Source organism: Thunnus albacares, chromosome 19 (assembly GCF_914725855.1).
Source record: "Thunnus albacares chromosome 19, fThuAlb1.1, whole genome shotgun sequence".
In the NCBI taxonomy this organism is placed as follows: Eukaryota; Metazoa; Chordata; class Actinopteri; order Scombriformes; family Scombridae; genus Thunnus; species Thunnus albacares.
The window spans coordinates 25,860,283-25,872,992 of record NC_058124.1 but is presented as its reverse complement, the minus strand read 5'-3'; the positions used below and the strand labels follow the sequence as shown (position 1 = coordinate 25,872,992).

General features: G+C 40.5%; 1 protein-coding gene across 1 annotated transcript; it reads left to right on the top strand.

Annotated features, from left to right (window-relative positions):
• Positions 1-824: 824 nt before the first annotated feature.
• On the top strand, positions 825-12,210 carry LOC122969236 (germ cell-specific gene 1-like protein). The gene is made up of 9 exons (XM_044334778.1): positions 825-895; positions 2,864-4,023; positions 6,770-6,964; positions 9,061-9,120; positions 9,441-9,599; positions 10,119-10,230; positions 10,375-10,835; positions 10,923-10,928; positions 10,974-12,210. Exons 2-9 carry the CDS (start codon positions 3,828-3,830, stop codon positions 11,102-11,104), a joined length of 1,320 nt encoding a protein of 439 aa, XP_044190713.1. The 5' UTR covers positions 825-895; positions 2,864-3,827; the 3' UTR covers positions 11,105-12,210.
• The last annotated feature ends 500 nt before the right edge of the window (positions 12,211-12,710 follow it).

The window sequence follows — 12,710 nt, the reverse complement described above, 5'->3', positions numbered from 1 at the left end:
AAATCAACTTGGACCTGACTTGACAGTGTTGTTCCCAGTACAATTTGTTGGCTGTTGCATATTAACACAGTGGACTGATCTCACATTCAGCTAAAGTGGTACAAACACCAAAGAAGAAGATTATCCTTAGTTAAAAGACAAAAAAAAAACAACACATAAAGAAGCATAAACATAAAACTAAACAATAAATCCTGAAATGTATAGCTAAAGTAAAAATGTAACTGAGGATTTTATCATAAATCTGTGACCTTATTCCATAGATGAGTCTTAACCTCACTTCTATAAGCCCATTTCATCTAATTTCAAGGGTGTTTCACAACATAGCACCAGTGTAAGGCCTCTTCATCACTGTCACAGAGACAAACAAACTGAGATAAAGCAGGAAATGAGTTGGACAAACTGTGCTGTTCCCGCTTCACTTATTTTCCAATCAGTGATTCAAACCGTTATTCCAGTCATGCAATTGCCGAAAGTCAGCCCCTGTATATACCCTGCTGTACTAGTCAGTGTTAAGATGGGTCGAAGTTTAGAGAGCAGCGCACACCATGAGACCACAACGCTGTCACACTCATCTCAATCCAAGCTGTTCCATACTATGCTGTCAACTTAATCACTATAGGACTAGAGGTCAGGAGGGTTATGAGTGATAGCGGAGTGGAGATGAAGAAAACAAGAGAGAGAGAGAGATGTGAGGATGGATGAATAGACACAGTATAGGGAGCAAAGGGGAGGGAAAGTAACAGATGGACTTGTGAGGATTAGAGTGAAATCTGGGTGGGTTTCTGATGGAAACTCACCCAAGACGGAGAAGGAATAGATAAGGGAGCGCAGAGGAAAAGGTGAAGGAAACTGAATCCCGGTTCAAGGAGACGTAAAGGAAACAGTCCTAAACACGGTAAGTCGATTTGCTTTCGTATTTTTATTTTTGCACAAGTGTAAGCTGATCAAAAGCTGAGTATGAACAGCAGCTGGGTTTTCAATCACATACATGGGGGGAAAGATTTTAGCTTATGATGAGATGATACTGAGCGAGCAATATACCAAGTGTTCTACTGTCATAATGTACTGTGTAAATCCTGTGCTGTTGTAAAGACGGGTGGAATATATTCATGTTTTCTGTCTATTTAGTGGCATTTAAGACAATATTTACACAACACTCTCAGCTAAGATCCCTTAAAATTAAAGTCCAGTTGTGTGACAGGAAACACTGTGTGCTGATGTACTTGATTGAGTTTACGCCTCAAACCTCTTTGCCTGGATCAGTTAATCTATAAGCTTCAGATGCTGATAACATGGACAGGTGTATGTAGATATGTGTCTACACATGTATGTAAAAATCAAACAGAACAATAACTACGTCAGTGTCCTTTATGGATTACAGTTTCACACCATGAGATGATTTGATGCACTAAATTAAACCTTAATACCTGGCTGATCATGACATAATAATGTCATGTAATGATGGTACATCATCTGGGAGATCTTCTGGTATCACTATATCAGAACCACTGTTCAAGTGTAAAGTAGTAACTGTTAAGAGTTTTTAAATCTTGGTCAGTTGCAAAGTGCAGCCACATGGATACATCTCCGCCCTTCCAAGCGTGTAAGAGAAACTACGGTGGCCACGAAACTTGCAAAAAATGCAAAGGTCCTCTCTAGAGCCAGTGTTTGGTTTGTCCGTTCTGGGCAACCATAGAAATATGGGGGTTCAACATGGCAGGCTCTGTGAAAGAGGACCCGCTCCCTATGTAGATATGAAGGGCTCATTCTAAGGTAACGGAAACATAACAATTCTTATTTTCAGGTGATTATACACTGATTAAAACATACTGATGAATATTATATTCCATTTCTGCCAAGTCCATTCTGCTAGATGCCACTAAATTCTACACACTGGTCCTTTAACTGATTATTTATTCAGTAGTGAATACATATTATATATTTTGTTTTTTTAAATATACGTTGTTTCATTTTTCCAGCTGCTGTAATGTTATTACAAATACTTTATGTATTGTTTTGTATGTTGATATATTGTTTGAACCTACCTTATTGTGCATATATGACACATTTGGCCCAGTCGAAACCAATAGACACACCAGTACAGCTTAGTTTGCACTGGTGAAGCCCTTTTATTCACTTTTTGGTTTGTTTGTGGTTTAAACATGTCAGGGTGAGGGAGAAAATAAGACACCAATGAGTTTGAGTTCCTAGTTTAATCAAAACTACTAATTGTAGCCTATTGGATCTTAAAGTAGAAGTGCTTATAATGTATTGGCCTATTTTCAAGTGTTACCTAAATCCATTGGTTGTTAAAGACTTACTTTAAGTCCCCCGATTAACAACATACAAACATTTATAAGCCGTAGACACACATTTAATGAATGGTTAAAAACACACTATAATGTGGTTATAAGTAGATATAAGGACATTTTTAAGTGTTTAATAATGTACAGTTTTTGTCAACAATTATAACTTCTCCTATGAAGCCATATTCTATATTATTCCAACTGTGTTTTACTACATTGTCATTCATACTAGAAAATATGAGTAACTATACAAAGCAAGAGAAAAAACAAGTATCACAAGTTAAGTAATCCTAAATAATATAAAATAGAAATTTACAATAAAATATGTTAACAAATATATTCATAAACACTTATATCTGCTTACAACTAGATTATAGTGTGTAAAAAAAGCATTTATTAAATGGTTATATACTGCTTATAAATGCTACATAAGGGGGCTAAAAGTAAAGTGTTACCATGCAGGTTAAATTACTTGACCTTCATTGTAGACAGGATGCAACTGTTCCTGATGACGTCTAATCCAGATGCCCGGCTCTGTCCCCCTTCTTTCCATTTAGGTGGTTGTCCAGACAAAAGCATCACGAGAGTCAGTGGGCATTAATCTCATCCACCTAACCCTGCAAGATTAACACAGATTACCCGACCCAGAGGTAGCCCTGAGATACTGGACTAATCACTCTTTTGTGAACTCAATCCCTCCCGAAGAGGTGGAAGAACAGGTTGAGAAACGGGATGTGCCGTGAGAGCCGGACTGATTAGTTGCAAAATCCGCAGGATAAGATTTAGACGTTTATCTTCATCCGAGTGGGAAGACATAAACTGACAGAAAAAAACAGAAACAGAAACCAGACGTGAGTTGGGATGGCAGTGGAAAGATGGGATAGAGTGTCAGCACGGTGAGAAGAAATGTGTGGACTCAGACGTCTTGCCTGGGTCGTGCCGTAACATCGAGAAGGAAGGAAGGTCCTATTTCATTCTGATGCTGATTTTTTCTGACTGAAAGTGGAGCAGGAGGAGAGCTGGAGTTCCTCCTGTAACCTCTGGCCTACACATCTGTCTCTTTTTCTTTCTTGCTCGCTGGAAGTGATTAAATCCCAGCAGTTCATCCTCCTCCACGCCACTGTTCTCTGACCTCTGCTCATAGACTGTTCTCCTTCCACTGGTCTCTTTCCACTCAACCTCTTTTCATCTTCCCCTCTGACCTTTGGTCCACTTCTCAAACATCCCTAATCCCTTTTCCTCGCTTTCTCTCGCCTCCTCGCTACCATCCTCCATGAATCAATCTTAATTTGTTGCCTTGGTGTCACGGAAACCCCCTCGCTCCTCTGATCCTTATCCTGATTGGTCAACAGCAAGTAACACAGAACCTGAGTCTTTCCCAGCCGTTTTCGAACCAGGATCAACTTTAAAGTCAAGCCGAAACGCAACCTGTCACCCACCTTTCTTGTTATCCCCACACCCCTTTAGCCATCACCCATTATTCTCATTTCTCCCTGGTTTTCTTTGACCCGAGTTGCCACCATGCTGGAGAAAATGTCCAGACGTAACCGTTCCCTGCTGTCCCTCTCCCTCACCTCACTGGCCCTCACCTTGTCCGTCTCGGCTTTCTGCACTTCCTATTGGTGTGAGGGAACCCACAAGGTGGTGAAACCACTCTGTCTGTCACCGGTCAAGATGAAGAACTGCGGGCAGAACAACAGCCAGCCGTACACCACAGGTATGGCTACCCCTGATGTAAATGTACAGGCTTACAGATTCCTCCACAGTGAAATCGAATGTAATGCAGTGTCATACATCACAAAAAAAACATTGATTTGGTGAAAGTCAAAAGTTGACTTGATGTCTACATTAAAACTCTGAAATGCTGTTGAAAGAAAAGTTAGGTCTATATGTAAACTAGATATCTAAAGAAAAAACTATTGAACCAAATTTAGCCCAGTTTTAGTCTTTTGACCAACCTTTGATCAACCTTTCACTGCTTATTGGGAACCTGGGAGACTGATGTATCTCACCGCCGTGTTGCAATGACATTTCATTAATCTAAAGGCTTGTTCATTCAGTGCCTCCACCAGTGAGGTTATGCTTTCAGTTCTGTTGTTTGTTTGTAGAATACCTCAAAGAGATTTAATTAAATTTCAGCTGAATTTGGTGGCTAGTTTGACCATTAGTCAAGGAACATGGGATTCATTTTTGGAACACTTTTAAAAAAAAAGATTTCTTCACACTACAAGATATGCCATTTTTCAACATTTTCGTTGCTTCTTATGAGCCCTTACATGAATGAAAACCATCCCAGAATCGTGTATCATTATTGTGTATTGGGACCTTCCAAATAAGGAGTGCTGGGCGTTGCGATTCACACTCTGGAAACATGCCCCGCTACCTTGGACCCAAGCTAACGCTAGCTTACTTAGAACACCAAGCATATTTGGGCTAATGTTAGCTCCCTTAGCTAAATTGTGCTAACAGGGCAGGTATCATGATCAAGTAACATTAAACTTATAAATATTATAAGTTCAAGCCAACTGTTAATCACCATTGTCAATCAGTGCCCATATGGCAGACATCAAAGCTACTATAAGTCTTCAAATCTTATGAGTAGAGCAATAATTTTCAAAATGACCACGAATACACTTATTAGAGGGCCTGAATGACTTAGTATTTCTAGAGAGAGGTTGGGAGTCAATTGGAGCATCATTGCACTTTGAGGTGCTTCCACACTGGCTTCAGGCTAAAGCCGTGGTTGTTGCTACTTGGTTTATATCCATGTTTACTTGCTAGGAGTCTTTGTTGGTATATTGCAGTGTTTCTTGGCTCATTATCACCAATTGTAGATCAGAGGTGTGAAACCATTGGCTGGAATGTGTATGTGTGTCACGCATATGCATGTGTATGTGTATGTTCATCTTGTGCATGAGAGCAAACGCTCTGTAAAACCATTGCTCTGTAGTGCTACTGGTGGTCAAAAACTCCACAAGTTACCTTTAATGAATCATTCTTGATTGACTCTCAACAGCTTCTAAGTGGTGCAGTTACTTTTTTGTTTGTTCTTACCAGGAAGGACTTTTGTTATAAAGTGTTAAAGGGGACATAACATGCGTTTTTGTGATTTTCTGTTATTTTTATACTTTAACTTTTCCTTTTATGATGTTAAACATGGTGAAAATTCCAAAACTTGAGGTGAATTTATGTAAAATGCTCCCTGCAGGTCAAAAGTCAGGGCTTCAGCAAGCTCTGAATGCTCCGCTTGCAAAGTTACCTCTACTTCCTCCTCCTGATGACATCAGATTGTTTGTGCATTCCCACAAATGGCCACCCATTCTGTAGTCTTTGCCGCTAAGGTTGTTATTAAGGTTGTTCCATGATCTTGTTCGCCTTGTCCACTCACATATTTCGGATCATGCCCGTGCATGTTTGGACTCGAACATGTATGGATGTATTTGAGAAGTTTATATCTTGAGTAAAGACCAGAAGAAAGAAGTAAAATCCTTCTTCTACTACTGATGGTTTACGTAGCCTCTGGAGCTGGCGGAAGCTTATTGAAGCTGGCCAATCAGAACAGAAGGGGGCCCCTTTAACAAATCATGGAGAGTACCTTTAAAATTGATAAAATAATATATCTTGTTCAAATTTTGACAGTTTCAGAAATATGCTCATTGCCCAAGACCAGTCAACTCAGATTAAACAGAAAAAAAAAGAAAAAAAATGTATTGACTGAAAAAGTGATGAAATCATGATGTTATATAATATTTCACTCTTAAAACCATCTGTCTGGAGATTTGTCTCATAATATTGGAATAATCCAAAAATTCCAAAAAATATATTCCTTAATAAATAGAATGTCATTGCAGTAATAGTGCAGGATTTTATTCACAATATTTTTCACAACCTGGGTTTAAGTATTGTACACTTGACTTGACTGGCAGTGATTCACGTAATCCAGGCTTTGTTGCTAATCTCAGAACTTCTGTATCTGTAGCTGCATGTTATCTGGATCCATTGACTCACTGTCTTATCTTTCAGCGCTACATTAAGCCTATTTGTTTCCATCTAGTATTCAATTTTCACTACATAGAAAATGAAAGATTACCTCAAGAACAAGTGTTTCAGCAGTGGATTGTGTTTCATGCTGGGACCCATAAGGATTTATGTCAGAGTTTCTTCGCATATTGGCTTTGAAGAAGATCCCACAAAGCAATATAGTGCAGATATGATAAATGAATATCTCTTCCCTCATTTATTTGCATCTGTACTCTATTTAACTCAGTAAATTTGCTTCTCAACTAGCTAATTCCCCTCAAATCTTTTTCATCTTCATTGTTTCTTCCATCTCAACTCTATCATCTTGCCTCCATCGACCCCCTTATCTTTCCCTTCTCAAACACTTCCCTCTCCCTCTGGTCTCTCCCTATTTTTTAACTTTTATTCCTCTCATCACTAATTCTCCATCATTCTCCGCCCAGAGGCCCCCACCCCGGACCCCAGGAACCCGGCCTCCAACGTGACGCTCTCGCCCATGCAGAAGGAGGAACTGGCCAGGATCAAGAGGAAGCAGATGGCCAATGCCGTCCACTACATCTGGGAGACGGGCGAGGACAAGTACATGCTGCGCTACTTCCACACCGGCTTCTGGCTGTCCTGTGAGAAGCATAATGAAGGTTGGTGATCAGAATGGGGGCTGGCTTTGTACTCAGCTCCTCAGTAGAAAACTCTGGATGGCCAGCAAAGAAATCAGTTACTTTCTCTAATTTGTAGTGTTGTTTCTTACTCTCTCATAAAAGTCATTACATCTTTTGAGTATCTCAAAATAGCTTCACTGCCATTTTTAAATCCATTTAGGAATTGAAATTTCCTTTATATGGAGCCCTTAAACCCTGAAAAATTACATTTATTCTATTGATGTACAGTTAAGACTCTGGGAGTAGTATATTATCCTTCTCTTACCTTTAAGCCACAACACAAGAAATGCTTTCTTTCATAACTTAGCCATGATACGCCCTATTTTATCCAATTCAGATGCTTATAGCTTGAGCTGCATATTTTAATTACACTGTATATGTAAAGCCCAACTAGGGACAAGAGTTGAAAAGTAGCAATAGCTATAAACTCTCTGTGCAGTACATCAGTTTCATGCTCTGTATTGGAACTATGTTAAATTGCATCGTCCCCATCAAAAAAAATACAAATACAAATACATCCTTGTATATGCCTTTATAACATGCACTTGTCTGGCCTACCTATGCCTCATGCAACAAAAGGTCTCCATTTGGTCCAAAACACAGCTGTCAGAGTCCTCACAAGATCTAAGAAGTTGGATCATATAACACCTGTCCTGATGTTTTTGTACTGGCTACCAATTCAATCAAGAGCTGATATTAAAATCATCTTCCTCACTGATAAGGCTTTAAATTGATCGGTTCCTTCATATATCTCTAGCCCTAATTCTCTGTACACTCTTGCGTCCTGTATCTTTTCTTGATGCTTGATTTAACAAAAAATCTTTTGATGATAGAGCCTTTGGAATACACCTCCCCTTCTTTTGAATGAACTGCACATTCAGGAAGCAAGTTGGGTGATGTGCACTTTAAATAAACTGAAGTTGAAGTCATTGATTGCTCAGATAAGAGATAAGATAATAACTTGTACTGGACAGTCTGTGGTCACTGACATATGCATCATAAACCGTACATCAAAGCAATGTAAAAAATAGTAAATGAACAGCCAATAAAGAAGTCTTAAGAGCATCAAAGAATTACTAAAATTAGCATGACTAGTGGTAAAAGTTAGGACACTGATGATGGCTGATAAGGCTCTATGTGTATATTTTGTATATTTGTGCATGGTAGTATTGATCCAAAACTGCTGCGTCAGTAACCACAGTAAACACAGATTATAAATGAACAAAGATCAACTTGTTGTCAAAGGAGCCAGTAAAGAGGATAGTTTGTATGAACCTGAATTATAATATCCACAGACCAAACAGGCCAGTAAACTGTTTGTTACTGGTGTAACTTTAGATCAGTGGAGTTTGTCCACTTATCATGTTGAAACAGGAAAGCAACAGGCTGCAGACGACTTCTGTTTCTGAACAATTTTTCTGCTTTTTCATATTTCATTATTTTATTTAAAAAATACTCTCTGGCTGCTGCTTTTATTTCAATTTGAGTCCAAATAAGTCAAGTATGTCTTCTTTTATAACTTTAACTACTCTGCAGTCAGTGGTCAGGGGTTCTGGCCTGCACTAAATACTGAATTTATCACTTTGACATTAAACAAACAAAAGACAAATCTGCTTCAAGCTCTTTGTACCATTAAGATCAGAATATATTATTACTGCAGTCACTCCTGGTGTGTGTTCAGCAAAGAAAGCACAAAGAGAGTTTACTGTAGGTATCCTGAAAACAGAAAGTAATCACTGGCCAGCAGTTTTGCCTTAAATTCTTCCTCCCATTGGAAGGTGAACTAGTGGGCTTAAGGGAGCTCTTTGTGTTACAGTTTTAGGATTTGCGATGAGTATAGACATAAGTTCTCAGTATTTGCGAGGGATTATTTTATAAAAAGTACATATTGCAGTTGTAAGATAACACTCTGATCCTGGCAGTTGATCTTATGACCAAGGATAAAAGAACAGACATAACATATGCTTTGTTCTGAGCCACTAAAAGTCGGCCTACCTAAATCAGATAACTTGATGCCTTGTGTTTATCATAGTCAGTATCTCGATGGCTGAAATCTGTTGTGATTCTTCTTTCAGGTGATGATCAGGAAGAAAAGTGTCGCAGCTTCATTGAGCTGACGCCGGGAGAGACACAAGGTTGGTACAAAATATTTAGTTAGTGCAAAATATCCTAAAAATATCCTGTCCTCTAATTAACATTGAAGTCAACCATAACCAAACATCAGGCAAATGCACTTCAATGTCACATCCTCACTCATGTTCACTTGTTGGGAAATGTGATGTTTAAGGTCAAACAAAACTTGTTTAACCAAAAGAAAATATTGAACTACAACACAGAATTACATGTAGGTTAGTTTCTAGTTACTTTTTGATTTTGCAAATGGCTCTTTATTCTCCTCCCATAAGAGACTAAATTTAAAATCTTCTTCCCTCTTTCTTCTCACTGCTGCTTTCAGGCGTCCTCTGGCTGTCAGTCATCAGTGAGTTCATGTACATCGGTCTCCTGGCCATGGGCTTCCTGCTGATGTGTGTGGAAGTGATTTGCCTCTGTGCCAAGAGGGAGATGAACGCCCTCAAGATCAACGCCTTCGCCGCCATGTGCACTGTCCTCTCAGGTGGGGACAGGAGACGCACAGGGGACATTTTCTGCTTTAAAAAGATCACTTTAACAGCTCATTTGATCTTAAGGAAACCTTAAATTTTCACTTAACATACTTACACTGGCAGCACCAAACGTGTAGTAGTTGTTTGAATTATGTGATCTAAACTTATGCCAAACTGATGTCCAAACTTAACACCAGAGTTTTCTTTGGACAAAAGGGCACTCTTTTCAGGAGCTGGTTTTTTGTGTGTGATAGTAATCTTGTCTCATGTGGCTTTAAATTGGAATTCTTTAATTTTTTCAATGATTTTAAGAGGGAGAACGATTTAGAGTTTTGAAAGGCTGCTGTGCTAGGCAATCAAGTTTGTACTGAATTTGCATGACTCTGGTTTGCCAATAGCGTAGACTGAGGTTTTCCTATTTCTTCATTTTAACCCCCATAATGGTCTTTTCTCTCTCATATCTCTACAATCTTTTATTTTTTTCCTTTTCTCTTTTTAACTGTATTTCTGTATTTTTTCCCCTCCATCAGGCATGATGGGGATGGTAGCTCATATGATGTACACCACAGTGTTTCAGATGACCGTCAGCATCGGGCCTAAAGACTGGAGACCACAGACCTGGGACTATGGATGGTCCTTTGCGTAAGTTTGCTTCAATGTAACCCAAAATAATTGTGCAATTGCATGAAATCAATAATCAGTCTGAAACAACAGGTTGCATTTCCCTGCAGTTGGACAACAAAGGTCATAACTTTCTTCCAAATCTTTCTACCCTGCACTCCCCAGCATGGCGTGGCTGTCCTTCAGCTGCTGCATGGCGGCAGCCGTGGCCACGCTCAACTCCTACACCAAGACCCTCATCGAGATGAAGCACCGCGCCCGTGTGAGGCTGGAGGAGGCCCGTGCTGCTGCCCGCGCCCCCTCCTATGAGGAGGTCGTTCGAGCTGGCGGCGGGGGGGTTTACTCCGTCAGCCAGCTGATTCAGCTGGGCCAGCAGGGAGCGCTCATGGACCCCCTGTGGCCCCGAGGAGTGGGCCCAGCCGTCGGACCGTTGGCGTGCGGCGCTGGAGGGGCGCTGCTTGTGGGTGGGGGAGGAATTGGAGTTGGAGGAATGGGAACTGTTGGGATGGGAATGGGAGGAGTAGTGGGAGGAATGGGAGCAGTAGGAGGGGTTGGAGTTGGAGGAATGGGAACTGTTGGGATGGGAATGGGAGGAGTAGTGGGAGGAATGGGGGCAGTAGGAGGAGGTGGAGTTGGAGGAATGGGAACTGTTGGGATGGGAATGGGAGGAGTAGTGGGAGGAATGGGGGCAGTTGGAGGAGGTGGAGTTGGAGGAATGGGTGTGGGGACAATGGGAGCATTGGGCGGAGTTGGGGTGGTTGGAGGAAGGCTGGTGGACCCTCATGGCATGGTGGTGGTGGAGGGATGCGGCGCTGAGGGGTGTGAAGACTGCGAACGGGAAATGGACGAGATAGATTACGCTCTGCAGGAGGAGAGAGAGGACTCACTCTGCTAAAACTGAACTATGTGATGGTCTTGACAAACTCTACATCTTGGACCGGCTTTCCATATATTTATTTGAAACCACATTCACAAGACTTAAACACAAATCAGAATGGTTCCTAGTACATATCAGTTTCAACTGAAATTGTAGAAAGATGCACTTCTGGACTGTTAACAAGGGGAATTTCACTTATTTTACACATTTAAGTCTGTTCTCAGGTCTTGGGAAATATTACTGCATATGTGAAAAAGCCTTTTTGTGACCCCAGAGGGAGCTGTGTGAAATCTGAGACATTGCTTAAAGTGATGTCATTTGAGTTAGTGTCAGTTGGGGCTAAAAACTACAAGTTTGAAAATGAAAGATATGAAAAAAGTGAGGTTAACAGACCTCTGTAGCCTGCTCTTCATCTCTCCTTGAGGCTAGGAGTTCGAAGCTACATTAGTAGCTAATGTAGGCAGCAGGTTTTGATAAAGAAGCAGGATGCATGATTTTGATCCTTTTATTTTAAGTTTTCATCATGAGTCGGACATTGTTAGGAGTGTGATGCTGAATCAGTTTACTACTCTTTTTTAGCTTGCAGCAGTTAAACAATAATAATTTCAAGCTGCATTATTTTGTTTGAGGCCACTAGAGGGCAGAAAAGACTCCACAATAAACTCACCCAAAAATGTTGATTATTTGTATGTTCACCTGATGAATGTAAGTCAATATTTACTCTCCTTTCAGCTTTGGTTTAGTCCCCATTAATAATCTGGCTCTTTTGCTGCCAAATATTTCTTTTTCTTCTACCTGTCTACTGTTTGGTGCTGGCCAGGCGGTGTACACTCCACTTGCCTGAGCTTATTTGCTGGAAACAGCTGCCTTCAGTTTTATATGGAGGGTTGGTGAGAGCAGTGAGACCTTCCAGTCTATGTGGCACCGAAGAACTAAAACAGTCATCTAAAGGAGGCTAAAAGCTACATAGAGCTGCAGAGTTGGGTGCTGGATCTCAATGGAGGTTTTGCATAGTAATATTGTTAAAGTAAATGTTAAAAATGTTGCTTTCAGAAGCTTGAAACCTGCATTAACCAATGTTTTTGGCCACATGGGGGCAGCAGAAACAAGTAGTGAACACAACACTGACAGAGTTAAAAGAGAGTGAATATTGGACTTACACTCACCAGGTGGACAGATATATTCATTTGGAGTCGTGTTTCTGTCCACCTGGTGAGTGTAAGTCCAATATTCACTCTCTTTTAACTCTAACTAACTGTTTTTGCTCTCTACCAACTCCGGAGGGAAATATCTTTAGCTCCTAAATGCTTAACTATGTTCACCAGCTAGTCTACAGCTAACTGTGTATGTTTGGCGTTTGGTGCTGAGCAGGTAGAGTACAGTGGTTTTTTACAGCTTTTTCTCTGAAAAAAGCTGCCTACTGTGGCTGAGAGAGCTATGAGAGCGCTGAGAGTGAACCAAAACAGTAAAATTGCAGCCGGACAGCTAAACAATGAGCTGAAACTCGTTATAAAGCTCTGTAAAGCCGAGAGGAGCTGCAGAGTCACTGATAATTCTCTGTAGGTCCATCACTACAAGCCAAGACCAACACATTACACACTTGATGCACTGTTATTATAAAATA

Bases quoted from the DNA above. Each gene is read 5' to 3' on its own strand.
- LOC122969236 (XM_044334778.1), top strand. From the start codon at position 3,828: ATGCTGGAGAAAATGTCCAGACGTAACCGTTCCCTGCTGTCCCTCTCC. The intron at 4,024-6,769 runs GTATGGCTACCC...TTCTCCGCCCAG, and splicing joins CAGCCAGCCGTACACCACAG to AGGCCCCCACCCCGGACCCC. The intron at 6,965-9,060 runs GTTGGTGATCAG...TTCTTCTTTCAG, and splicing joins CTGTGAGAAGCATAATGAAG to GTGATGATCAGGAAGAAAAG.